The sequence below is a fragment of the Nuphar pumila genome, chromosome 3, assembly GCF_984573655.1.
Source record: "Nuphar pumila chromosome 3, dmNupPumi1.hap1.1, whole genome shotgun sequence".
Lineage (NCBI taxonomy): Eukaryota > Viridiplantae > Streptophyta > Magnoliopsida > Nymphaeales > Nymphaeaceae > Nuphar > Nuphar pumila.
In genome coordinates, this window is record NC_143251.1 from 58457137 (window position 1) to 58483853 (window position 26717).

The 26717-nt window shown below is 37.5% G+C and overlaps 1 protein-coding gene and 1 pseudogene across 3 annotated transcripts in view; one reads left to right on the plus strand and one right to left on the minus strand.

The window, feature by feature from the left end:
* The window catches only part of HEMG2 (Flavin containing amine oxidoreductase family), a 183774-nt gene that overhangs the window by 135617 nt on the left and 21440 nt on the right, over window positions 1-26717 (plus strand). For all 3 annotated transcript variants that reach the window (XM_089999521.1, XM_089999520.1, XM_089999518.1), the window contains exons 12-13: window positions 10108-10296; window positions 11057-11131. In XM_089999521.1, the coding sequence (XP_089855647.1) occupies window positions 10108-10296; window positions 11057-11131 (264 nt within the window). The remainder of the gene's footprint in view (window positions 1-10107; window positions 10297-11056; window positions 11132-26717) is intronic.
* On the minus strand, window positions 15242-18449 carry LOC149842946 (uncharacterized; annotated as a pseudogene).

The window sequence follows — 26717 nt, forward strand, 5'->3', positions numbered from 1 at the left end:
GGTTATAGCAGTCTTAACCTTTGTTCCCATGGATTTGGTGATTAACTATATCATGCACTTTCAACTCTCTCTCTCTCTTTGTATTGTGGGGAGGATTAAGTTACTGGAGTCCTAAACCATGGGTTTGATGGTTAACAATATCACACATTTTCACTTTTTCGGGGTATACGGATAAGAACCGTGAGATCCAGAAAGACTTGTATGATTTGGTGTTATCTTGCACATAGAAATATTCCTTGGCAGATTATGCACTGGCATTAGTAATAAATTCTGGTGGCAGTTTTGACAACTAAATGAGGAAATTTTACAATATGCAACTGTAACCACAATTTAAATTTCTCTGTGGTCCTGTGAAACTAACCTTTCTAATTAGTTACTTTTCTTCATCCTTTTTATGATATTGCAGTTATTCAGTAACTGTGTTTACTGCTACTTGCCTTACTAGGGACTCCGTATCTGAGTGTTCATGTTGTTCAGCCTTTTGTTCCCTTTCCCACTTACCTTGTCCTTCTAGAGTGCTTTGAAGGGATTTATGTAACCAAACTTCTAATAACTGCATTTTGAAACTGTTCTATGAGTAGAATCATGCATTTGCAATCCTTGAATCATCTAGTTATTGGTTTGCACTTCAAAGTCTCAGAGTTAATTCTTTTTCAATCCCATCTGCAAGGTGCAAAATCAAACATTACTTAAAAGATGAAACAATATAGAAGTCGGAGGTGACAAGCTAGAATGCATAAGAGTGAATAAATTGTAAGAGTAAGCTTTAACCACCACACGTGGAAAAAAATAAAAACCATTCCAATACCGCAAAAACTAATCTAAGAGTTTGAGACACTCTCGTGTTGATAAATTAGATCATTCTACTAGGTTTTAGAAAATTATTCCATGTATTATTCCTACCTCTGTCATATATCAGAGAATTTACTGATAACTTCTAAGCTCAAGCTGATATTTGAAACACTATGGTGATATGCTTGGTATGATACAAAAAAAACAAAAACAAATAGGTGTGTGTGTGTGTAAAACATTAATTCTAAAGCACTATAGTTATGTACATCAAATAATAAAACTAAGTTGAAATCAAAACTTAATGTAATTGATGACAAATTAAAAAAAAAAATGAACTCAAGTGAATACAAAATGAGCAAATAAGATCATAAAGAAAATAGATAAAGTTGATGACATAATGTTGACTGGGTTATGTGTAAGTTTCTAAGCTTGTGAATGTTTATGTCCTAATTTTTGTAGTTTATTTTATCCCATTTGTAGATTGCGTAGATGGGAACTCATGCATGTGCATATGTGTAGTAATATTTCATGCACATTTTTAAATTTTTATACATGAATGTCATTGAAAAGCATGTGGAAAGAATGCATATTGGCATGTTATTCATGATTTTTGCATACAGATGCATCGATGATCAAACAAATCATTCTGGGTTATATGAGCCTCGAGCATGCGTTGCTTTGTTTTAGGTGTTATATGCATTGCAGAAAAATCAAATGTGATATTATTATCTTTATTGCACTGTTCTATGATGCCACGGGTTTTGGTCCTGTGAAGAGCTTGACATGCTGATTTGCAAGCTTATGTTATTAATTCTGCATGTTGATTTGCAAATGTAAAAGCGATGAATTAATAACAAGATAAAAGAAATTGAAGAACAATGTAAGTGATGTTTCCTTGATGTCTCTTCTTTAGTGTGCGAATCTTGGATATTGCGGTTTTGAGAAAATCGTGAGGATACAAAAACTCCGTGTGCACTATTGTTACTCATGAACTCAATATTGAGGTACTTTCTCCTGGCCACGGTTTTAGGGAGAATCCGCTACTTTGCCTGAAGGTGGTGTGTAGACACAACAATTGTTTTAGTATACCAAGAAAGTGACACTTGTTGATGCTATTTTCCCTGGTGTCCCCGACATTAAATGTTGATTTCTAATATTCCGATAGATGGTGTTGTTTCCTGATATCGGTCGAGGGCTAAGTTTGAAACTCAATAATAAAATACAAATTGTGTGTTAAGTTACCCTGGTAACCTAACTTGACCTCGGAAAATTTTTCCCGTTTGGTATGTCTGCGGGCAACGGTAATTAAAAAGAGGAACTTAAATTGTGTGCATTTAATAGGGGCATACATACGAAAAGAAAATTTTAATAAGAGGTACTCATATATCGCATTGAAATCATGTATATTCCTGCTATGCATTAGATTATGCATGTTTTACTTGTTTCCTTAATTGTGATATATTGATGAATGCATGATGTTGTTCCTTAATGTATGTTAAATGTCTTAAATGCCTAGATTGTAATCTCTGTTGTATTTAAATGTTCGCTCATGCCTAATAATTGTTCCCTATTGCATGAATGATTAATTGAATTATAAATGTGTTATATTTATGTCTTAAAATATTGCATGAATCTTATTTATGTTCTTTTTACTTATTTGATTCATTAGAGAGACCTGTACGTAAGATTCTTTGGATTCTAACACCTATTTTTTGTGTTTTTTGCATCCTCAAATGCCTAGTGGGGTGACTTACTTCTGAAAAGGGTCACGAGAGGACTACACGACTGCATGACAGATTCTTTGGACGGCGTGACTTTTTCCCTTGTCTTTCTTTTGCTTTATTTTCATTTAATTATGTCTCAGACTCTTTGCATTTTAATAAATAAAGTTTGGGTTGGTTTGATATGAAAGATGAGTATAAGATCCCTTGTGGTGGTTGTTGTGTTTAACTATAAGGCCCCGGGTCTCTGAGATTGTTTCCGCACTTGTAAAAAAAAAAATCCGTATTTTCAAGGGCTATGAATTGGGGTCATTACAATGCATAAAAAATATTAGTATGTAAACACATAAATAAACTATCTCTTGTCATGAAATAAATTTTGTTTTAACCTAAACATAACTATATAAAAAAAAATTAGTTTTGGAAGGATGAAAAAAAATCAAGAACGCATACATGGAAGAGGATCCACGAATTTTCTTCCGTGTATTTTAGAGTGACCCCATGGATCTACTCTTCTACCATGGTTTACACCAAGGTATAGCATGAGAATCAAATCGGTAATTGATTTCTCACTTATTTCAAAAGAAGGGACCCGTACCTTGTGCTAGAATCAGAGAAAATCAAGGAAAATGATGGTGGAAAGGAGTTGATGGATGGAGAAGAAGGTCCTCCTTCCTCCTCCTTCCTCTCTTTCCTCTCCTTTCCTTTCTCTCTCTCTCTCTCGTCTTTCCTTCTTTCCTCTTTGTTTTTGTTTAAATATATAAAGAGGGTGAGAGGGGTGACACCTCTCTCGTCTTCCCTTCTTTCCTTCTTTCTTTCTCTTTCCCTTCTTTCCTCTCTCGTCTTCCCTTCTTTCCTCTTCTTTAGATGGTTGGAGAAGGGAGTTTCCAAAATTGAAACCCTCCCTATTTCCAATTTTTTTGAAACTCCTCAAAAGTTGACTTTTCTATATTTGGTATTTTTTTCTAACTTTCCAATTCTTTTAAAACTCTCTCTTAACCTCTCTTAAGGAAGAATAAGGACTCTTTTAAGAAGTCCTACTCAGCCCTAAAACAAAATTCAAAATTAATATTATTTAATTAATTAATTATTAAATATTAATTAATTAAAATGATCTAAAAGCTTCAAAAAATAACCAAATTAACCCAAAAGGCTTTTTAACCTTATTAAACTCCAAATTAAAGCTTTTTATTGAATTCAAAGCTAGAAAAATGTTGGGCTTCGATTTGAATCTGGATCCAAAATTTAAACCCATACCCAAAACGAAAATGGATCAAGATCTGGATTAAATCCAGATTTAAGTAGGTCTTAAATAAGATCAAAATCCATAATAATTGAGATCATATGCATTGGATCCAACCCGATCCAACTTCGAATCTGTTTCGACAAACTGCTCAATTTTTAGAAAAATGCAATTTTTAGACCAACCGTAGCCCGAATCGAGGAAAATAAAATATCGTCGCACTCAGAATTCTGATACGCATCCAACGACATATTACACTAATATCAAATTCTGGATTTTGCTAAAAAATAATCCGAATTTCGCTTGAATTTAAAGGTCGAAATTAAAGCTCTTTCTCACGCTTCGATTAACTCGCCTCGACCTTGTCGATGAGACTTGGGTCAAGCCCAGACTAAAAGACATCAGTCTAAAAACGGAGCCTCAAACGATTTTTCTCCCAGACTCAAAGACAAAATTATAAAATGACTAAGTATCAAAATACGCGATATTACACCTGGCTTGCAAGAAATGACCCAGTGCCAATTTGTATTCGATCAGGCTTCATAAAATTAATGATAGACAATGAAAAATATTATGCAATTATCTGAAATTTGGTGATTCTCCATCACCTTTTATTAATAGATGATGTTTGTTTCTGACCGAAAAGAAAAAGGAATCTAACAAAAGAAGGCAAGAGAGAGAAAATAAAGAAACCAATGGATTGATTTAAAGAGAACATCAGAGTGATTGAGAGTTTTTCGGATGCTCTTTAGGGTTTTAAGAGGCGCTATTTTAATAAGTTCTTTTTCTATTACTAATTTGACTTTTGAATTGGCAATGATCTTCGACAATGTTCGTTAGAAATGCATGGTCTCATTTTGGTTGACTCTGTTTTTATTGTTTCCCCTTTCCTTTTGTAATTGGCTTGATGCAAAATATTATGTTGGAATATATTTTTCTTAATGGATATTTATCAACATGCACTTTGTTTTTCCCCTTCATTTAGAAGGTTTTCTACTAAAAATGTGTCTTATATGTCACATAGACATGGTTATTGAGCAACAGTACCTGTGTCGACACGACCCGACACAGGTACAGGTACCGGCCTCAGCTCAGGTATGTGCTGGTCTGGATTGGGTCGGCTCCAACCTTAACCCAAACCAATTTTTTTTATGTCGATTAAAGGAGGGGAGGAAGAAGAAAAAGGATGAAGATGAAGAAGAAGAAAGACGAAGAGGAAGTGGAGGAAGAAGAAAAAGAAAGAGGAGAAGGAAGAAGAAGATTAAAGAGGAAGAGGAGGAGAAGAAAGAAGAAGAGGATGAAAGAGGAAGAGGAGGAAGTAGAATAGGAGGGAGAGCATATCGAAGACTGTTGTTCTCTTCAACCTTCTTCTTCTTCCAATCTGCCAGAGAGAGAGAGAGAGGCGGTGGGGCTGGGTCCTCCTTCGTGGAGAGAGTGTAACGCCCCAAAATTTCGAACTTTATAATTCCTTTAAAATAGTTGAAAAATTCCTTTTCTTTACAGAGTTAATTTTTAAAATCAGCGGAAACGATTTCTTTAAAAGAAAAAGGACAAATTTGATAACTTTGGGCACGTTAGCGAGAGAACAAAGATTTTCCATGGACGATCTGCAATAATACTTAGGAAACCATTTCTTCTATTAAAAGAGAGTGTCAGGTTTGTACAAAATTTGGATTTCCTCCAGGGAAACTGTAACAAAAACCAAAATGTCCAGGAGAAGAACTACGAGCAGAAACAGTGGATCCTGAAGTCATCTCGCAGTCGCGTCATCGCCTGTGATGCACCTATTCGTCACCTGTACCCATGAAATGGGTTAGTTTTGTGAAAAACTAGTAGGTGAGCACACAAACAGAAAGAACTAAATTAGGCATAAATAATTTATGGAGTAGGTAGTAACGAGCAAACTAAGCAAATAAGCTAACCAAGAAGGCTTAAACAAGCAATTTACGCAAGCAAGCTAAGCAGATAGACTGGAGGAATAAGCTAAGTACAACAAACTGAAAAGGGTGTGCATGCTCATTTTAGTTATTACTTGATAACCGGCCATGCGGGTACATACATGGCACGTGAGTCGAGACAGTCGAGTCCAAGCCGAGTGCTCATTATGTTAAGTATTTTAATATACCTCGGTTGTCTGACTGAATCCTATTCCTATGGAGACGACCGATGGTCGAGAGAGTAAGTCCCCAAGGCCTGATAGGGATGCATCAAACTTCTGCAGAAGTGTTAGGCTAACTTATGTAGCCCCTATCCCCCTAACCTCCGATGACTGGGGAAGACGGGTCTTTTGCTCGTAAAAAGCCATAAATGGTCTGTCTATCGGAGTTGGTACCCTTCGTCCTCTCTCTTGACGAAGCCAGGTTGAATCGAGCGCGACGGGGTTTCTTAGCCGTTGCCTCATTCTTCATGCTCTGGTCCATTAGACCAAACGAGCATCTTGCCTATGAAGTCGATCCCATTTTTATATGCGTTTTTAACAATGTGCATAAAGCACTAATCGAGGTCATAAAACCATCTCATCCAATCGTCGTAGTACTAACATGCCTCGCATGTTCAATAGTACACTACGAGGAAAGGGATATAGGTCCTCAATAGGAGCCTCAGGAGTGTGTTTCGCAAAGATATAATGTTTTAAAAAGTTATCTTAACATTCTAAATCTTTCGAAACAATCAACAACTTGCCTACATATGGCATGTGATTTTCTCGAATCTTGCATTCGATGACGCAGTGTATGGGTGCTACGCAAGTCTCGACACTGGTCTTGGTAAATGGGCTTCGCAAAAGAACCCATCTTCCAACAACTTAATCTTGTCCCAAATCAAGGATTTTCCCAAAATATATCAGGTAAAATAGTGGAAAAGGTATTCCTCCTGAATACGCTGAGTCGGGGGCTTAGATGCAATTGCACATTACCCCGAAAAGAAAAAAAAGGGGGGGGGGCAACTTGACCAGCCGAACTGTGCAATCGAAGAACGGGGAACCTCGTTAAGGACCCAATTAACTTCGAGGTTGCGTCGTTTAAGCCTCAAAACCACCATAGTTGCGAGAGCGAGAGTGGTGGAGGCCGAAGCACATTTCATGAGGTCGAAATCATGGAATTCCACATGAAGAATGCAACAGAAAAAAAACATGTGCGATGGCAAGGCAAAAACTAAAGACAAAAATGCGAAAAGCAAGAGCCTGGGCTCAAAGCGCGATGGCAAAGCGAAATGACAGAAATAGGAAGTGCGAGAGCAAAAGACAAGGATCGCAAAACCGCGTTCTTGATCACAAGACATTAAGTAGTAAATACGAAAGCAAAAGCCTGGGCGCAAAGCGCGACGGCAAACTGAAACAGGAAATGCGAAAGCAAAGGACAAGGATCGCAAAACCGCGTCCTTGAGCAAAAGACAGTGAGTAGTAAATATGAAAGCAAAAACTTAGGCGCAAAGCGCAACGGCAAACAAAAACAGGAAATGCGAAAGCAAAGGACAAGGATCGTGAAACCGCGTCCTTGAGCAAAAGACAGTAAGTAGTAAATACGAAAGCAAATGCCTGGGCTTAAAACGCGACGGCAAACAGAAACAGGAAATGCGAAAAGCAAAGGGGATCGTTGATTTAAAAACGTACTTATATACGTATATGTATATAAATATGTAATTAAGTCCTTTCGATCTTTAATTATTTAAGCTTGATTTAATTATTTAAGTCCTTGTGCAAATTCCCCTACCTTGGAGTATTGCGAGGAAGAAGTCGTCTACGAGCGTAGGTGATCATTGGTTTAGTTCGCGGGGCACGAACGGGCTCCGTTGCGTAACACTGCAAGAGTACGATATTAGCATGAATCTTAATTGAAAACAGAACAAAGGCCGGGGAGGGGCTTATTTCCACTGCCAATCGGACATATTCGGGCGGCAGGGGCCAAAGGCCCCTGCTAGCTTCCCAAAAGACGAGACAGGGGCCTTTGGCCCCTGTCGGCTTTCTAAAAAAAAATGAGGCAGGGGCCAAGGGCCCCTGTCGAGTCCTCAAGAATCATGGGGCAAGGGCCAAAGGCCCTTGCCGGTAGCTCTACCTCGAATGGAAGGGGGCTTCCCACCCCCTTTCGTTGGCCTGTCGGAAGGCAAAACGAGAGAGAGGGGGTCGCAAGGGGCCAAATGCCCACCTGCGGCCCTCGGAAGATGTGGCAGGGGCTAAATGGCCCCTGCCGAGCTTTGCTCGACAGAAAATGGGATAGGGGCCAGAGGCCCCTGTCGGTTTAGAGAGGGGCAGGGGCCATCGGCCCCTGTTGGGTTTCCAAAAAAGGGAGGCAGGAGCCAAAGGCTCCTGCTTCTCTTTTAGGGGAAGGGCAGGGGCCATTGGCCCCTACCAGAAAGAGAAGGGCAGGGGCCGATGGCCCCTGCCGGAAAAAAATGAGCAGAGAGAGAGAGAGCGCAGGGGCCAAAGGCCCCCTGCGGCTTTCAAAGAGGAGGCAGGGTCCAATGGCCCTTGTCGTTCATGGAGAAAAAGGGCAGGGGCCATCGGCCCCTGCTGGACTTTGAAAAGGAGAGGGGCAGGGGCCAATGGCCCTTGCCGGAAGGTAAACAGAGAGAGAGAGAGAGAGAGTCGCAGGGCCTTTGGCCCCTGCCTGTCGTTATCGGGAGAGCAGACAACGAGAGGGAGGGGACTCACTTGAGGCTGCCAGAGAGAAGGGAGGTCTTCGGGCAGTGGTTGTCGAGATGGGAGCTCGCCGGAGAGGAAGAATGTCGTCGGTGGGGCTCGCTGGGGAGGAGAGTGAGGGAACGAGGGAGAGATGGAGTCGGGGGGGGGAGAGCAGAGACAGGGGGATAGACGAGAGAGTCGGGGGAGAGGCTCGTAAGCCTTCCCCTCTCGCCCTTTTAAAAGGAGGGGCGCACACAGGGCCCGCCCCCTGTGTCGCTGGTGATCCCCCCCCCCCCCCTCCGTGGGCTGCCAGCCCCTCCGAAAGCCTTTTTCGAGGGGCTGGGCACGGGTTGGATCCGGGTCGGGGCTGGGCACGGGTTGGATCCGGGTCGGGTCTGGACCCGACCCGTGTTCGATTTTTTTTTTTTTAACTGGGTTTTACAGAGAGAGACGGTGGGGTTGGGGTCCTCACTTGGCCCCTCCTTTTTGGTCTTCTCTTTCTCGTTCTCCTTCGTGTAGAGAGAGAGAGAGAGAGAGAGAGAGAGAGAGAGAGAGAGAGAGGTGGGGAAAGGGGATTACAAGATACCCTTTCCCCTTTTATAATAAAATTTTCATTTCCCTCCCCCTTTTCAAAAATTGCACTCACAGACTTTTTTAAAAAATTTTTAAGATGGTCCTTAATATTGGATCCACATACCTCTCTCTCTCTCTCTCTCTATATATATATATATATATATATATATATATATATATAGTGTCGCCGTACCCGTACCCATGTGACAGCTTGTCTTGTGGTTTTGTTTTGCTTATTTGTGTGTGAATGTGTAATTCATCATTGGTATGAATTGGTACATGTATAAATGGAAGGCACCAATTACAAGCAGCAATCAGGGAAAAGGAAGAAACAAAAATTAACAGAAGCAAGATGGTTAATTGTCTCATGCTACTGGCCAGCATAAAAGTAATAGTTTCATTCAATATTATTACCCGTATCGTATCTTGAAAAATGAAACATCTAAAAGACCATTTCATTAAAAGGAAACTTGTGAAACAATAAGAAAATAAATGCATAGCATCTCAAAATTTACATGGAAAAAGTTAATCCAAAACCAAAGTATTTGTTCTCCCATCATTATCATTTACTAATACTGAAAAAGTAAGTCATAGTCTCCAAAACATCTAAAAGAAGACAATTCAAAATAAGTTTCCACATGGATCAAGTAATCTTCTTCTTCCACTTATAATCTGTTTTGCTCCTTTTCACTGTCATGTTAATATTTTCTTATTGGCATAATCGTTAATAATTCAGTGTACTGCTAGTAGAACACAACATTCTAGTTTACCTATTCCTACTCTATTGCCTATAAAGCTAGTAATGCAGCTTTGTGGGGAGGCCTACAGATAAATGATTAAGCATCCACTTCCTTGAACAATGTTTTTTCAGCCTTGTTTATCTTGTTAAAATGGTTGGTTGTGTGATTTTCATTTTAGAGTTTGGTTGTATATCTAAATTTAAACTGTTCAATATCTTAATATATCATTGTAGCTTGTGAAGCCACAGAAGTCCTTCCCTCCAAACAATGCAACATGTATACATACATCCACAAAGCGAGAATATAAATAAAAGGACAGAGATTTCTCGTCATTGAAATATCCCTATACATGGGTGTTTCTATTTCTGCATAGTGCATTACCTAAAGGGTTTGCATGCTGTTGGCTGTTGGCTGTGACAGGTCTTGACTGACAAACTGTGCAATGAGCTGACAAATGATAGCTTGCAACTCCACTCAAAAGTCTTATCATTATCTTACAACCATGAAGAAAGCTCTCCGCATAATAGCTGGTCAGTTTCTTATACCAGTTATCCTACCATCAATGAACTTCGACTGATGGAGCAAACATTTGATGCTGTCATAATGACTGTAAGTTTTCCTCTTGGATGTATCTCTGGTTTATTTTATCTATTCTCACTTTCATTATGAAAATAGTTCCATTACAACTATATGGTTTAGTGAGAAGTCGTAACTTATTTCTCTTTTACATTAATTTAATGTGATTAATGAGTTAGGAAGTAATATATCTGTAAATGGGATTTATGACTCCCAAAAATTCTGTGTAAAAGTTGTTACAACAGGATAGGATGAGGTGGAAGTTAGATGTGTTGGTAAGGATGCATTTGGACGCTATATGGGCTAGACTATATCATTATTTATGTTTTTTGTTGCTTTCGAAATAAAAACCTTGTAATTTTTGTGTATTACAATGTCAGGATATGTTTGGAAGGAGAGAGAAATGATAGGAGGTAGTTTCTTATTTTTATGGATATGAAAAAGGATAAGTAATTTCTTATTTCCAAAGAAAGAGCATGGAGGGAAGCACTGATTGTTTCCTAGTTTTCCTATTCTATTAGGCTCTCCATATTGTTGCATTACGTTCCTATAGCTAAATCTTTTCACCTAACAAAAAAGTTGCCTTTTATATTATGCAACATATTAAAGTATGACCTATCTTGCCAAATGTGAGAAGGTGGAGAATTATTTCATGATCATTCAATATTTCTTGATATTGCAATGTATGAATCCAAATGCATCCTAACTTTAGCTATTAACTTCTATGGACAAAGTTTTCATTGTCCAGCATTTTATATTTCCATTTGTATCTATTTACCTTTATTTTATTCAGGCTCCACTTTGTAATGTGCAACAAATGCAAATTAAAAAGATGGGGAGGCCCTTTTTGCTAGACTTTTTTCCAAAGGTAAGTGTTCTATGTCTGTAAAGTTGAAATTTCATATCTTACCGAATGCATCAGTTTTTCTTTTTGAGTTCTTCTTTATCACCTTTTACTGTCTTATATTGGATCTAAATGGTTCTGATTTTCTGATGTCCTTTAACCTGCATGTGAGGCATTAAGGTTAATGTGTAACTTCATTACATGATTCTTAAAATAAATTTCTTAGGAGTTCTGTGGTATAGATGAAATAATGGCAACTAATCATCCTCATTTGTCAGTACACATGCATGTGTGTGTATGTGTGAGTGTGCATATATATGTAGGTATGCATGTATATTATATCTATCATGTCAAATATGAAGCATCTTTGTACTTGGTAATCTTGATTCAAAATATCAACTTTGTTTTTTTTTCTTGTTTTTCCATGGTGAATTTTGTTCAAGATATAAAACCCAGTTCTTATGCTTCTTTCTTTTTGTACTTTCCAGTTTGTATACTAGTGCCTATTTTATTATTATTTGGTTGTAGTATATTGTAGCTAACTTGCAGTGTCATATTTTCCCCAGAATTGATAAAGGCTTCTTATCCTTTGACTTGTATGCCAGATATAGCTTGAGTAATTCCTAGGAATCTCTCTCTCTCTCTCAAACCCAAGTACCTTAAGGGTAAAAGGAAAATAAATGTATTGAATAAAAATTTCTAAGGAAAGAAAAGAAAGCTCAAAGAGGGAGATTGAAGAATGATCTGTACCTTTCACTTATAGAAGAAATGACAAGATGCTTGTTCGGTTTGTTTTAATATGTTGTCTTCATGATGGACAAGCTGGGGTGTAGCCGTCAGTAGGATCGGAACTTCAGACCTGTTGGATAAGATAGTACAACTCTGCCTATCTAGCTATCACATTCAACTGTGTCTTGGCTATGTCATTTATAGGAAGAGAAGACTGATTAACTAAATCTTATTTTTGGTAGTTGAGAAGAGGATACTAATACTTGGCTAACTCAAAAACAGCATTGCATTGCATATATATATATATATATATATATATATATATATATATATATATATATATATATATATATATATCATTTCTATGGTTTATACATTTAGAAAGTATACGAATTTCTGTCATTAGTATTTCAGGACAATAATATGAGGATAAACTATATGCATGTCATCTTGTGGTGCCTCTTATGATCCTGTCCTCTTCTTGCTGTGAGAAAGTCAGAGAAATACTCCTTTAGAAAATCAGAGAAAATTGTTTGTCCAATCTCCTATCTCCCTTAGAAATGATGCATGCTTCATCATTTGTATCATTTGCTAATTAAGCTGAGAGGTCTTCTTCAGCCCAATAAAAGGAAGAATGCTTAGTTAGGGAACCCCCTTCTGATCATTAACTTGATGCATGTAGAAGGAAAATGAAAAAATTAAATAGGAATTAAACAACTTAAATTAACATAGTGATGGTTATGGTGCCAATTAGAGCTGTCAATGCGTCGGATCAAGGCATTAAACAACTAACATAGTGATGGTGATGGTGCCAATTAGGTCTGTCAATGCATCGGATCAAGGTCAGGTTGGGTTGACCCTTATCTGCCCATTTAGACAGTAGCCTGGTTCAGGCAGCGGTTGTGTTGGATATAAAAGTCATATCTGACACCAAATATCTTTTTAAGATCCCAACCCAGTAGTTAACTTACCAACAGGTAAGATTGGTGTTGGGTTGGATGGGACCTATTCTCCAGTGGAAAGTGTACTTAATTTAATTTTTTTGTAATGTCATCACCAAAGAAAGGTTCATGCTATGGATGTCTACATTTGTCTTTAATCAAGTCCTTGGATTGAAACCCATGCCCCCCCTTTTAACTTTAAGGTAAAGATATATATTTGGATTGGATATGCATGTTTTTTCAGATGTAATATCCAACCCTATTTCCCCCAGCTTTAGGCCTTAATTTTACTCCATAACGATTTATATAAAGTTCAAACCTAGGTCCTTATTTATCCAAGTGTTGTGAAAGGTGTCCATAACAGGAAAATATTTTTAATAATTAAATTGTGAAAGGTTTTCTCCCTGACTTTTGACACAAGTAATAATACATAAAGACAATTTTAAAAATATAAGACCAAAAAAATACTTAAGATTTCAAAAGACAGTTGAAAAGATATTTATGATAGGACGGTAGGATATATCTTAAAACACTCTACAAGTCAGTTTAGAAATACAAGTGGATGACAAAACTTGCTTTTCAAATGAGTACATGTAAAAGAACCTAAAATAGATCTTAAAACACTTTAGAAATCATTGTGCAATTTCAGGCAACTTGTTTTTCAAATGTAGTACAATTATATGCTCTATTTCTTTCATTAAACTTTTAAAAAGGCACTTTCTTTTAGGTCTGGTTCACTATCCCATTGAAGATTCGAGGAGCCAATAAAATCCCTTCGTACTCCAAATGGGCCAATTACACTAGCAGTGGAAGGTTCCACCACCCATTGGATATCCGATTGAGCTAAAGATCTTGTATCCCTCTCAGAAACTCCATATGAAAATCTCTATAAAAAGAGACTTTGTGTATAAACACAATGCTAGAAACACGAAGTGTGCACAAAGGCACAAAGGAGAACTCTCACAAGTGCACAAAGGCACGGATGCACATGCACAAAAGCATAAAAAATATCAACTTTAATATATTGGGTCCCAAAAGCGGCTTTACAAAAGCATAAAAAAGCTAAAGGGGATCACCCCTATTTATAATACATTCGAGACATGGGGGGGCTCCAATACATACGTTAGAGCCCTTCGAACGGTTAGAAATGTAACCGTTGGAGGGGGCTCCAACATGTGTATTGAGGGCCCCCTCATGTCACATCAGTCCAAAAAGTAAAAGAAAAATACAAAAAAGAAATTGAAAATGAAAAAAGTACAATCATATTCTAAAGTGAGAATATGCGTAAAATACATGAATTTACATAAATACCCTTATCGGGTTTGATATATATATATATATATATATATATATATATATATATATATATATATATATATATATATATATATATATATATATATATACGACAACAAAACAACAACTACGCCTTCATCCCAAAACAATTGGGGTCGACGATATGAACCAACAAAGAAAATCATTCTGGGTCTTCCACATGAATCCTTCTCCTCCAATCATTTCTATCCAATGCCATGTTCTCGGTGAGGTTCAAAGCATTCATATCCTTTCCTATCATCTCCATCCAAGTCTTCCTAGGCCTACCCCGACCTCTTTTAACTAATATATATATATATAAGAGACTACGTTTTAACACCCCTCTCAAACTTAGGGTGTCACAACCGAAAGTTTGCCAAGAAGGAAGTTAAATCTTGGAGATCACAACACCTTGGTGAAGAAGTCTGTCAATTGATATTCTGATGCAACATAAGGAAGGTCAATGATTCTTCTTAAATATTCTTCACGAACATAGTGGCAGTCCATCTCGATATGCTTCGTGCGCTCATGAAATGTGTGACTTTTTGGCAATGTAGATTGCACTTTTATTATAACAACCAAGGTTTTAAAACCCGTGACTCGGAACTCGACTCGTTCTTTATTGATTCGTGACTCGGCGGGTCAACTCGGTGACTCGGACCGGGTTTTGTTAAATTTTGATTTTAAAAGAAAACACTATATAAATTATCATTTAAACATATAAAAGTTTGTAGAATGACTTAATTACTAGTGTAATTGATTAATAAGTAAAAAAACATCAAGTAAAACTATATCTAACTTATAATTACTCATCTAATAGCAAGAAATCGAACAACCAAGCAAAACAATAATTCAATATTTCAATAGAAACAAGCTCTAAAGTAAAGTTAAGTTAAAAACTTACAAGAGTAAGAGTAAAAACTAAAGTAAAGATAATCATACTTGAGCAATCTGCCAATGCATGTCAGCAATCAGCTTTTGCATCTCAGCAATAACCATACTAGACCCATGGCCATATAACAAAATTACAAAGTTCACAAGTATAAAGTTAATTATCATAACACAATGACAAAATCAAATTTCAAACATCCAAAATTGATCCACTTTTACAAAATATGATATCTCAATTCTCAAGTCAAGAGTCAATGACTCATATGTCAAATACAGGCGAAGTGCTATTATTTGGAACTTCATTTGAATCAATTCTTGAGTTGGAAGTAGAAATTAATGGCAGAATTGAAGTACTAGTGGTTGCATTTTCCCTTGCATCTTCATCTTCAACTCCAACACCACCTTTATCATCAATAAGATTAGCTTCTTCAATGTTTTCAACTTCCATCTCCAAGTCTCTTAAGAAATCCTTCATTCAATAAAATATGACACATTTGAGTTAACATCCAATAGAGAAAGACAAAAAACTAAATTAAAAAAAAATTTAATCAAGTTAAAATATCAAACAAACTTTTACCTCATCTACATCTAAAACTCCTTCTTGCATGACCCATTCATCCATTGGTGTTTGCAAATATTTATTGTCCAAAGAAATTGGGTCAAAACGTGTTCTCTTTAATTGTTTTTCTCTCAGACGTAAATTATAATGGACAAACACTAAGTCATTAAGTTTCTTTTGAGCTAATCTATTTCTTCTCTTAGTGTGAATTTGATCAAAGGTACTCCAATTTCGTTCACATCTAGATGAAGAACATGTTTGACCAAGTATACGAATAGCAATTTTTTGAAGATCGGGGGCACATATTTCATGCATTTTCCACCACATTGCTGCATAAAGCCAAAACACACAAAAATGAAAAGTTGATTAAAGAAATATTCTTTTGCACAACACAACAATAATGTTAAAGATAAATCACCTGGCTTATGCTCATCTCTAGTCATAACAGCTATAGAAGTACCAAAATCTGCACTTGCGTCTTCAAATAACTCAAGTTGCATGCATGCTCTTACTCTAGCTGAAATATTTGGCTCCAACTTCTCAATACATTTAATTAAACCACGCCTTACTTCAGGATGCTTTGTGAATTACATGAAATAGTGCAAATAGTCAAATACATTAAATTGATAATTGATAAAAGAAAGTTCATATTCAAAATTTAAAATAATTAATAAAAAGATATAAACAAATACATACCTTAGAAAATTGTGGACTATAGTGGTATTTGGGATTGAGATAGTATGTTGTTGCATGAAGAGGGTGATGAAGTTGATTTTCCCAACGATTGTCAATTATTTTCCAATAAGGTTTATACTTTTTCTCCTCATTGTCATGAATTTCTTTTATAGCCTCTTTGGCTCTATCCATAGCTTCATAAAGATAACCCATTGTAGGATTTTGTTCTTCATCAACCATTCTCAAAACTTTGACCAGAGGTTCTATAGTTTTAACAGTTGATTCTACGACTCTCCAAAAATTACTATTCAATATAATATCCTCCATCTCTTTCCCCTCAGCAAATAATGAATATTTAGAATTGTTCCATTCATTTGATGCCATCATTTTTCTAAGACCACTTCGATGTTCTAGCAAAGACTGAAGCATGATAAAATTAGTGGCCTATGTCGCACGGACTCGGCTAAGGAGGTGCCGCACCCGAGTCGACACGCCCCGACACGGGTGCGGACTCGGGTGCGGCTTCGGACTCGGCCCGGACTCGGTCAACGCCGAGTCGGACTCGGTCAACGAGTCCAGGCCGAGTCCATCCATTTTTTGGACTCGGTCAACTTTGACCGAGTCCAAAAATGTCCCTAAAAAACCATTTTTTTATATTTTTTTATTTAAAAAATATATATATATATAAAAAGAGTGACAGTGCTGCAGTCACAGACTGTGACTGTGCTGCAGTCACAGACTGTGCACAGTCTGTGCAGTGTGCACAGTGCACAGTCCACAGTCTGTGACTGTGCACAGTCATGTGACTGTGCTGTGGCATTTTAAAAATAAAATAAAATTATATATATATATATATATATAAAATTATATATATATATATATATATATATATATATATATATTGCCGAGTCCTCGTGTCCAAAAAATTTAAAATTGTGCCGCACCCGCACCCATGTGACATAGTTAGTGGCAAATCTTGTAGTAACCGGTCTTAGAATTTCTTTCTTATTAGAAAATTGAGTCCTCATTAGGTTCAAAACAAAAGTATGATTGTAGATGAATTTCGTGATCCTTTTTCCTTTTTCCACACAGCCAGCTATGCTTTTTATCTTAGACAAATCTTTAAGCATGAGATCTATGCAATGAGCTGCACAAGGAGTCCAAAATATGGTTTTCCTCCTATCCTCCAACATCTTTCCAGCTGCTTGATAGTTGGCTGCATTATCTGTGATTATCTGCCATTTTTTAATTTCAAAACATTATTAACATACTAGACAAATTATAAATAGCAATGTTCAATAGAAAATTACAAAAAGAACAAAATGATATACCTGAACAACATTCTCTGCACCTACTGTTTCCACCACTTCATCAAATAATTTTAATAAATTTTCTCAATTCTTCACGATACTTGTTGCATCAACTGATTTCAAGAAGTAAATACCCCTTGGACAATGAACCAAAAAATTTATCAATGTCCTTTGTGTTGCATCTTTCCAACCATCAGCCATAATAGAACAACCCATTTCAGTCCAAGACTCCTTGTATTCTTTGAAATAATCATCAATTTTTTTAATTTCTTCTTGTAATAATCTTCCAGAAATCTCAGATGAAGAAGGTGGCTTCAATCCCATTCCTACTGAGGAACAAACTTCAATCATCTTCGTAAAATAAGGAGAATTGGCTGCGTTGAAAGGAATGGCTGAATGATAAAAAAATCTCGCAATAGCTTAACATAAACTATCTCTAGCTTTTCTATCCAAGTTGCTTTTATTCCAAGTTGTTTCATTGATGGAGACCCTGCCTTCACTTGAACAAAAGCATCAAGATTAGACTTTTGGGCATCATTCATCAATTTTTTCCCTTTTATATATCTTTTCTCAGTAGACTCATCACTTTCATCTGACAAGTCCATATCATTATCATTTACTTCAACAAAGGAACCAATCTCATTTACAATATTTCTCTTATATAATTTGTGTTCCTTAAATGACTCCAAATCCTTACGAATTTGTTTTCTTACAGATTCTTCGACTTTGTCGCATGGTTCCACCTCTCCTTTAATACCAGCAAGATGATACTTAAGTCTGTTAATGTCACCACTTATTTGTTTTGTACACCAAGTACATTGTACACTCTTCTTTTTTTTATCAAATGGTAAACCAAAATCCCACACAGGGTCCTTTCCTTTGGTGAATGTTGTTGGAGTCCTTGAAGATCCTTCTTCTGACATTTCTTTGATGATTTGATAAATCTAAACTGTTAAATTTGAAAAGCTAAAAACAATGATACGGTTAGTAGATTATGTACAAAGTTATGATTCCACACAGGGTCCTTGACTCCTTGTCATGCCATGTTTCCCCTGACACATTGCAGAAATCATGTACTTTTAAGATAGACAAGAAGAACTGCTAGAAGAACAAAGGGTTACATGTGACATTTAGATGATATTCCGGCGAGATCAGAGAAAAATACAAAACAGGAAATTATGGAGGAAGAATACAGGAAATTCAAGAAATTAACACATAGGAAATTAAAAAGAAATTACAAAACAGAAAAATCAGTAAAAACAAAACAAAGAATTAACAAAACAGAAATTGAAATGTATTGAAAAACAGACAATGCATGTAATGAAAGACAAGAAGTTCAGTAAAAAAAAAAATGATACTTAGCAAAATGAAGAGCAAAACTCAGTAAAATAACAAAACAAAAAAATAAAATTAGTAAAATGAAAACAAACAGAAATTCTGGAAAACAAACTGCAAATAAAAAAAAAACCAAAATATGAAATTACCGAAACTAAAACAACAAATGCAATGAGATTGAGACTAATGATACACAAAAATGAACATACGACAAATAATGAACTGAAATAAAAAATAAAACCACCAAATTTGAAATGCAAGTAAAAAAAATTTGCAGATATGAGAAACTGCTCTAATACAGGATGAACAAATGATTCAACAATGAGATTAAACAGAAAGCAATTAATGGAGGGAAAATGCGGATAAAAATGAAAATACAAAGCAACAGAAATGACATGCGAAAATGAAAACTTAGACGAATGTTGTGCAACTCACCATGTAATGCATGGTACTGAGGCGTACGCCTCAGGTACTGTCTCACAACATAAGACTCAACGCCTCGCTTCGCCTCAGTGTGGATACAACATACATACCTTCACAAATCTCTCCGAAAAAACTCGCCGGAAAATCTGCACTCACCGGAAAATCTCGTCGGAATATCGCGCGGCGACACACTGTTTTTGCTGGAGAAGATGTGTCGGATTTGCAACGACGCCTTACTGTTCACCGTCGATGTGTTTGCTTCGTTCCAAAAAAAAATAACGATATATACCTTCACAAATCTCGTCGAAAAATCGTGCTGGAAAATCTCGTCGGAATATCGCGCGGCGACACACTGTTTTTGCTGGAGAAGATGCGTCGGATTTGCAACGACGCCTTAATGTATTTAATCGATGTGCTTGCTTCGTTCCCAAAAAAAATAACGATACATACCTTCACAAATCTCGTTGAAAAATCGTGTCGGAAAATCGTACCGGAAAAACGCATGGCGTCGCTGTTACTGTTCACGCCAGAAAATCCTTGTCGGCGTCGCTGTTCATGCCAAAGCTATCGTCGGATGGATGAAAACTGAAGAGTCGAAGACCTCGACTTCTCCTCTCTTCAGTCGAGAGTCTCGAGATTGCTTGAAAACTGAAGAGTCGAACCCTAAAGACCCTTTAAGGGTTTTCGTTAAAAGGTATAGTTTTTTTAATTTCAAAATTGCTATTTTCACTAAACCAGCAGGTCTTCAGTGACTCGGTCCGAGTCGCCCGAGTCAGAGCGATCCTTCCAGCGAGTTTTGTCAAGGCAAAGGTGGCAGAACTCGCCCGAGTACGCCATGACTCGTGACTCGGCCGAGTCATCCCGAGTCAGGCCCGAGTCTTGGCAATCCGAATATGCCTAGCCGGGTTGACTCGCTGGAGGGCCGAGCCGAGCCGAGTCAGATGAGTCAACGAGTTGACTCGACGAGTTTTTAAACGTTGATCACAACATAATTTTGTGGGCCCTAGAACTTGAATATTCATATCTTCTAACAAGCTGCGAATCCAAACAATCTCCATAGTGGTAGATGCCATGACTCTATACTCAGCTTCGGTGGATGAACGGATACTTTGTTGCTTCTTGCATCTCTAAGAAATTAACGATTCCCCTAAAAAATACAAAAAACAGTGGTGGAGTGACGGTTATTTGGGCCACCTCCCCAATCAGAGTCAGTATAAGCAATTAAACTTAATTTAAAAGAAGAAGATATAAATACTCCCTTGTTTACTGTACCCTTTATGTTTCTGATGATACAAAGAATGACGCGCATATGAACTATAGTATGTGCATGTTGATATTGACTGACAACATGTACTGCATGAGAAATATCAGGCCTAGTAATGCTGAGATACGTTAGGGATCCAACTAATTGTCTGTAAGGTGTGAAATCTTTTAGAAGAATCCCATCATCAATCTTCATCTTCGAACCCACTATTTTAGGAGTTTCATAGACCTTGTCATCTGTGATTCCTGATCTATCAAGAATCTCACAAGCAAGTTTAGTTTGAGAAAGAAATTATCTCTGTGAGAATAAGCAATTTCAATTCCCAAAAAATATATAAAAACTCATAAGTTTGACATTTCAAATTTTGAAGTCAAGATAGATTTAATACTTTTGATTCCTTTAGTATCATCTCCTGTTATCAACATATCATCAACATATAATAGTAATATAACAATTCTTGCATCAGATTTCTTAACAAACAATGTAGTGTCAGTATAGCATGAAGAGAAACCATTTTCAGTCATTACATTGTTAAACCTATCGTGCCAAGCTTTGAGAGCTTGTTTCAAGCCATAAAGAGCTTTATGAAGATAAAAAACTTTATTTTTAAAAATTTGCATACCAGGTGGAGCATCCATGTAGACTTCTTCATTAAGATTACTATTTAAAAAAGCATTTTTTATATCCATTTGATAAATATTCCATTTTCTAATACAAGCAATGATGATGAGACATTTGACAGTAACCATACGAGCTACTAGAGCAAATGTCTCTTTATAGTCAATCCTGTATTCTTGACTATACCATTTAGCTATTAGACGAGCTTTATACCTCTCAAGAGATCCATCACTCTTGGTTTTGACTTTAAACACTCATCGGCATACTATAGTTTTCTTTCCACTAGAAATCATTTGAAATTTCCAAGTATTGGCTTTCGTAAGCGCTTTGAGTTCACTCTCCATGGCTTCTCTCCATTCAATACATCGTTTGACATCTTCAAAAAGTTTTGGTTCAAAATATGAGTGAATGGCACTTAAGCAAGCCTGATATTTAGGAGAGAAAGAATCAAAGGATGCAAATATAGAGGGAGTTCTTCTAGGTCTTTCGGTTCTATGGAGATAGATTCACTAGGTTCACTATATTGCTCAATAGCACTTCTAAAGGTGTGTCTATCTCTATGAGTATAGGTGATAGGGTCTCTAATTATATTTTCTTCTTGAGAGGTAGTAGGGTTAGAATTATTGTTGATTTCAACCACTTCATTGTCATTGTTATATGTTGATTCATCATCACTAGAGATATCATCATTTTTAGATAATAGATCGAAAAGAAAGAAATAGTCGGCATTTTCTAAATGAGATTCATTCTTTACAAAACCACTATCACTTTCCAAAAACGTTACATTCTTTGAGACATATAACTTATCATTTTTAGTATCATAACATCGAAACCCTTTTTGGGTTTCGGAATAGCCAAGAAAAGCACAAGGAATGGCTTTTGGTGAAAGTTTATCATTTTTATCTGTAAGGACAAAGCACTTACAACAAAAAACTCTCAATCTATTATAATTGGGTTCTTTTTCATATAGAGTCTCAAAAGGAGAGATTTTATCTAAATTTCTGGATGGAAGACGATTAATAAGATAAACGGAAGCAAGAGCCGCCTCGGCCTAATTTTTTTTTTGGAGTACTTTGGGAAATAAGAAGGGTTCTAGTGGTTTCAATGATATGCCTATGCTTCCTTTCGGCCAAACCATTTTGTTGTGGGGTCTTAGGACACGATCTTTGATGAACAATACCATAGTCTTCAAGATATTTCTTAAATTCATTAGAGAGATATTCACCTCTGAAATCGGTCCTAAATATCTTTAAATTACTATTAAATTGATTTTTTATCATTATATGATATGATTTAAAACATGAAAATACTTCATGTTTATGTTTGAGAAAATATATTCAACAATATCGTGAAAAATCATCCACAAAAATCACATAATAGGCAAAATCTCCCTTGGATATGATGGGTGCCGGTCCCTAAACATCCGAATGAATAATTTCAAATGGTTAAGTGGTAAACATAGATCTTTGTTCAAAAGGCATACTTCTCATTTTTCTAAGAATGCAATCATTACAAGAGAAAGTACTTTTACAAAGATTTTTAATAAAGTTCAAATAGGATAACTTGGTAATGTTGGGATGACCATGTCTTTTATGCCAAACATTTGTCTTTATGTTGGGCCACATTACAAAAGGGGGTTTTAGGAATTTGAAGAGAGTCCATATAGTATAAGTCTCCCTTTCTAGAGCCTTCCCCAATCAACCTCCCAGACCGGTGATTCTGTATTAAACATTTATTAGCTGAGAATTGAATGTCACACCCAAGGTCTAAGAGTTGAGAGACGAAAAGTAAGTTTAAATTCAATTTTGGTATAAATCTAATTTTAGGAATAAAGAAGTTTTGGGTTTTAAAATTTCCAATTCCCTTAATTTTAAGAGAAGTGTCATCCGCGGTTGAAACAAAAGATGGTGACGAACTTTCAGAATATTCAGAAAGAGAGGAAATGTTTGGAGACATATGAAATGAAGCACCCGAATCTAAAAACCAAATAGTTTTACCTGGAGGAGAAGGAGTAGACACGGCGGCATTGGAAATAGCTCTCTTAAGAAGAGGTTGAAGAGCTTCCATAATTTGATTTAGAGAGAGAGCTCCATTTGTAGATTCCTCTTTTTATGGTTGAGATGTGGTGGTCATTGCTAGTAATTTCTTTCATTTGGCACAAACCGGTTTCATATGACCCAGCTCTTTGTAAAAGTGACACACAATTTTGCTATAGTCCCTTCTTTCTCCTTGACCACCATTGGTTCCTTGATTTTGGTTTTTAAAATGAGGAGGTTTATATGTCCTCAAGTTGTTCCTGGGCCTAGAAACGACATTTGCTCCATCACACTCTTCTTGATTTGTGGGCATTGTAAGAACACTTGGATTTTGCTTGCTAATGCCCATACGAGTTTCCTCTCCAATTAATTTTGTAATGACGCCTTCAAGAGAGGGAGAGATGAAGGAGGATAGAAGACAAGATCTAATTTGCTCAAACTCGGGCCTTAGCCCATTCAAAAAGTCGAAAAATCGATCTTCTTCTAGTTGTTTATGACGAAGCTCTATGGCTTCTCCACTCCACTTGGGTTCGAGCATAGCAAGCTCATCCCAAATGGAAGAGAATTCAGCAAAATACTCTCTTATAGTAATCTCCCCTTGAAGAAGGGTTAGCACCTTCTTTTGGAGGTAGTACTTATGGGACAAGTCCCTAGAAGTGTACATCTTCTCAAGATACTCTCACGCTTGAGAAACCTTTTTAAACTTTATAATATTGGCATTAATTCGTGTCTCAACGGAGGAAAAAATTCATGACAAGAACTTGAAGTTCTTCATTTCCTACTCATGTTTTCTACTATATTATTCAAGAGCCTTAGTTATTTCATCTCTCTCAAGAATTTTGATTTCGCCTTCTTTAATCAACGTAATTTTAGATTCCGGTTCCGGAATCGAGCCTTGAACGTAACCCCAAAGCCCTTTTCTTTTAATGTGGGCTTTCATATTTTCGGCCCATACGTGATAATTGGAGACATTTAGCTTGAAACCAAGAGAAAAATGAGTCTTTTTCACCCATTAAAGAGGTAAGATGAGAGAAAACGGGACGTACCACAATAAGATTTTAAATCTTACTTGTAGTAATCTTCTAAAATATTAGATGAAGAGGAGTCTTTATGCCAATCACCAATGTAACGCCCCAAAATTTCGACTTGTGATTTTCGAAACCTTATCGAAAACCTTTCAAAGATTTAAAGTTTAATATTTAAAAACAACAGCGGAAGACATTTAGAAAGGAACACGAGTCAACAATCCTGGGTACGTTAGCTGAAAAATCATCATTCACATGTACAACATCTTAAAGGAATTTAAGAAGTAAGACAATCGATTAAAATCTGCAGTTTATTACAAAATGAGCATTTTATTCCAAGGTTTAATAAATCTAAGAAAAACTCCAAAAAGTCCCAAAGCTAAGCCGTCAGCAGAAAGAAGATGAATCTTGATCCATGTTGCACCACGCCATCGGCTGCCCGTAAGGTCCTACTCCTCACCTGCCCATGAAATGGGTCAGTTTTACAACAAACCAGTAGGTGCACGAACAGATAAGTAGAATGAAAATAAAACAAGATATTCATGAGATAAGCAGTTATGATATTTAAGCAATTAAAACAATTGTAGTCTATTCTAACAAATGTAATAAGTGCAAAGAGAAGCAGTGTGAGTCTCAGTCATCTATATTTATTCATGAATATATTATTTAAGTTCTGATATTAACTGGCCTGTGGGTACGCACAGACGCGAAACGTAGAAACAGCCGAGACCGATCCGGGGGTTTATTATGTCAGGTGTTTTCATTAACCCGGATGGCTGACTGAGTCCGCTCCTAAGGGGACGGTCAGTGACCAAGAGAGTAAATCCCCAAAGGCATTCGTGGCCCATGGATGCATCCAACTTCTGCAGAAGTGCCTGGGAATTTCCACCTAGGATAATTTATGGTAATCCCAATTCCCCTAACTCCGATGACTGGGGAAAACCGAGTCCTTTGCTCGTGGAATGGTTGTTAACAACCTGTCCATCGGAGTCTTTGTACCATCCATCCTCTCCCTTGATGAACCGTGAAGATCGGATGGGTACGATGGGGGTTTCTTAACCGCCGCCCCATCCTACATGCTCTGGTCCCTTAGACCCACTCGAGCATCTTGCCTGTGAAGGCGAAAATGGTCATCATTTATGTGATCTCAGCAATATGCTAATTGCACTCATCGAGGTTGCTACAACCTCCTTAACCTACCATCGTAACCCACATGGGACGTACTTGTCCAAAAGTACGATCATACCTTCCTAGAGGTACAACTACGATAAGGTTTTATGATTTCTTTTGTTTCCTACATGACATGTTTTGCTTTTCTGAGCAATTTGGCCCGTGAAGGCCGATATTATTACATCCAAAACAATAAAGTGTAAATTTCACACTTCAATACACTCCATGATCTTACATAAAATTCATACCGTACTTGCCTTAAGGTTCGATTACAATAGCAATTGCAGTGCATTCGGAATCTATTCACAAAGTCTACCTTAAGTATGCAGTTCCAGAGGAGTAATCATGCAAGATAGACAATCATCAGTTAAGTAATCTTGCACGTAAACAGGCATGCCAATTAAACTACTTGATGAGTCTACTAAAAGAATTTACATTATGCAATTTCAAATGAATCACAAAGAGTAAACTTTGACCAGTCAATATTTCTTCAGATACACAAGTATGCAAATTAACTATTCTACCTCAGAAGTCTTATTTTATTTTGTTCATACATACTATTCGTGCGACTTTCCCCTACCTCGGGATGTCTTGCAGCTGCGTGTGCCTACGCGTGTAGATGATACGAGGCTCGGGCCGCGGAGCCAGAACGAGGGTCCGATGTGAGGTCTGCAACAGTGCTATGTTAATAATAATGCGGAGCAAAAGAAAGACAAACCTGCCTATAGGAAAAAGAGAGGCATCCGGGGTGTGCCCCTACTGGCCGAAAACCGAAAAATGACAAGGGGCGGGCCCTTGCTTGCAGACAGCAACGGGGCGACAGGGAATGAGCCCCTGTCGACAACTACAGAGGCGGCAGGGGGGTCAGCCCCTGCCAATCGCAAAGAAGCGGCAGGAGCTGAGCCCCTGCCGGCAAAATAAATGTGGCAGGGGCTGAGCCCCTGCCAGAAACAAACAAGTGACAGGGGCTGAGCCCCTGCCAGCAACAGCCAAGTGGCAGGGGCTGAGCCCCTGCCTGAAATAATGAAAGTGGCAGGGGTTGAGCCCCTGCCTGCGAAAATGAAAGTGGCAGGGGCTCAACCCCTGCCAGCAACAATGAAAGTGGCAGGGGCTCAGCCCCTGCCATCAACAATGAAAGTGGCAGGGGCTGAGCCCCTGCCTGCGAAAATGAAAGTGGCAGGGGCTCAGCCCCTGCCAGCAACAATGAAAGTGGCAGGGGCTGAGCCCCTGCCAGAACCGATTAGGTGGCAGGGGCTGAGCCCCTGCCTGCGCAAATGAAAGTGGCAGGGGCTCAGCCCCTGCCAGAACCGATTAGGTGGC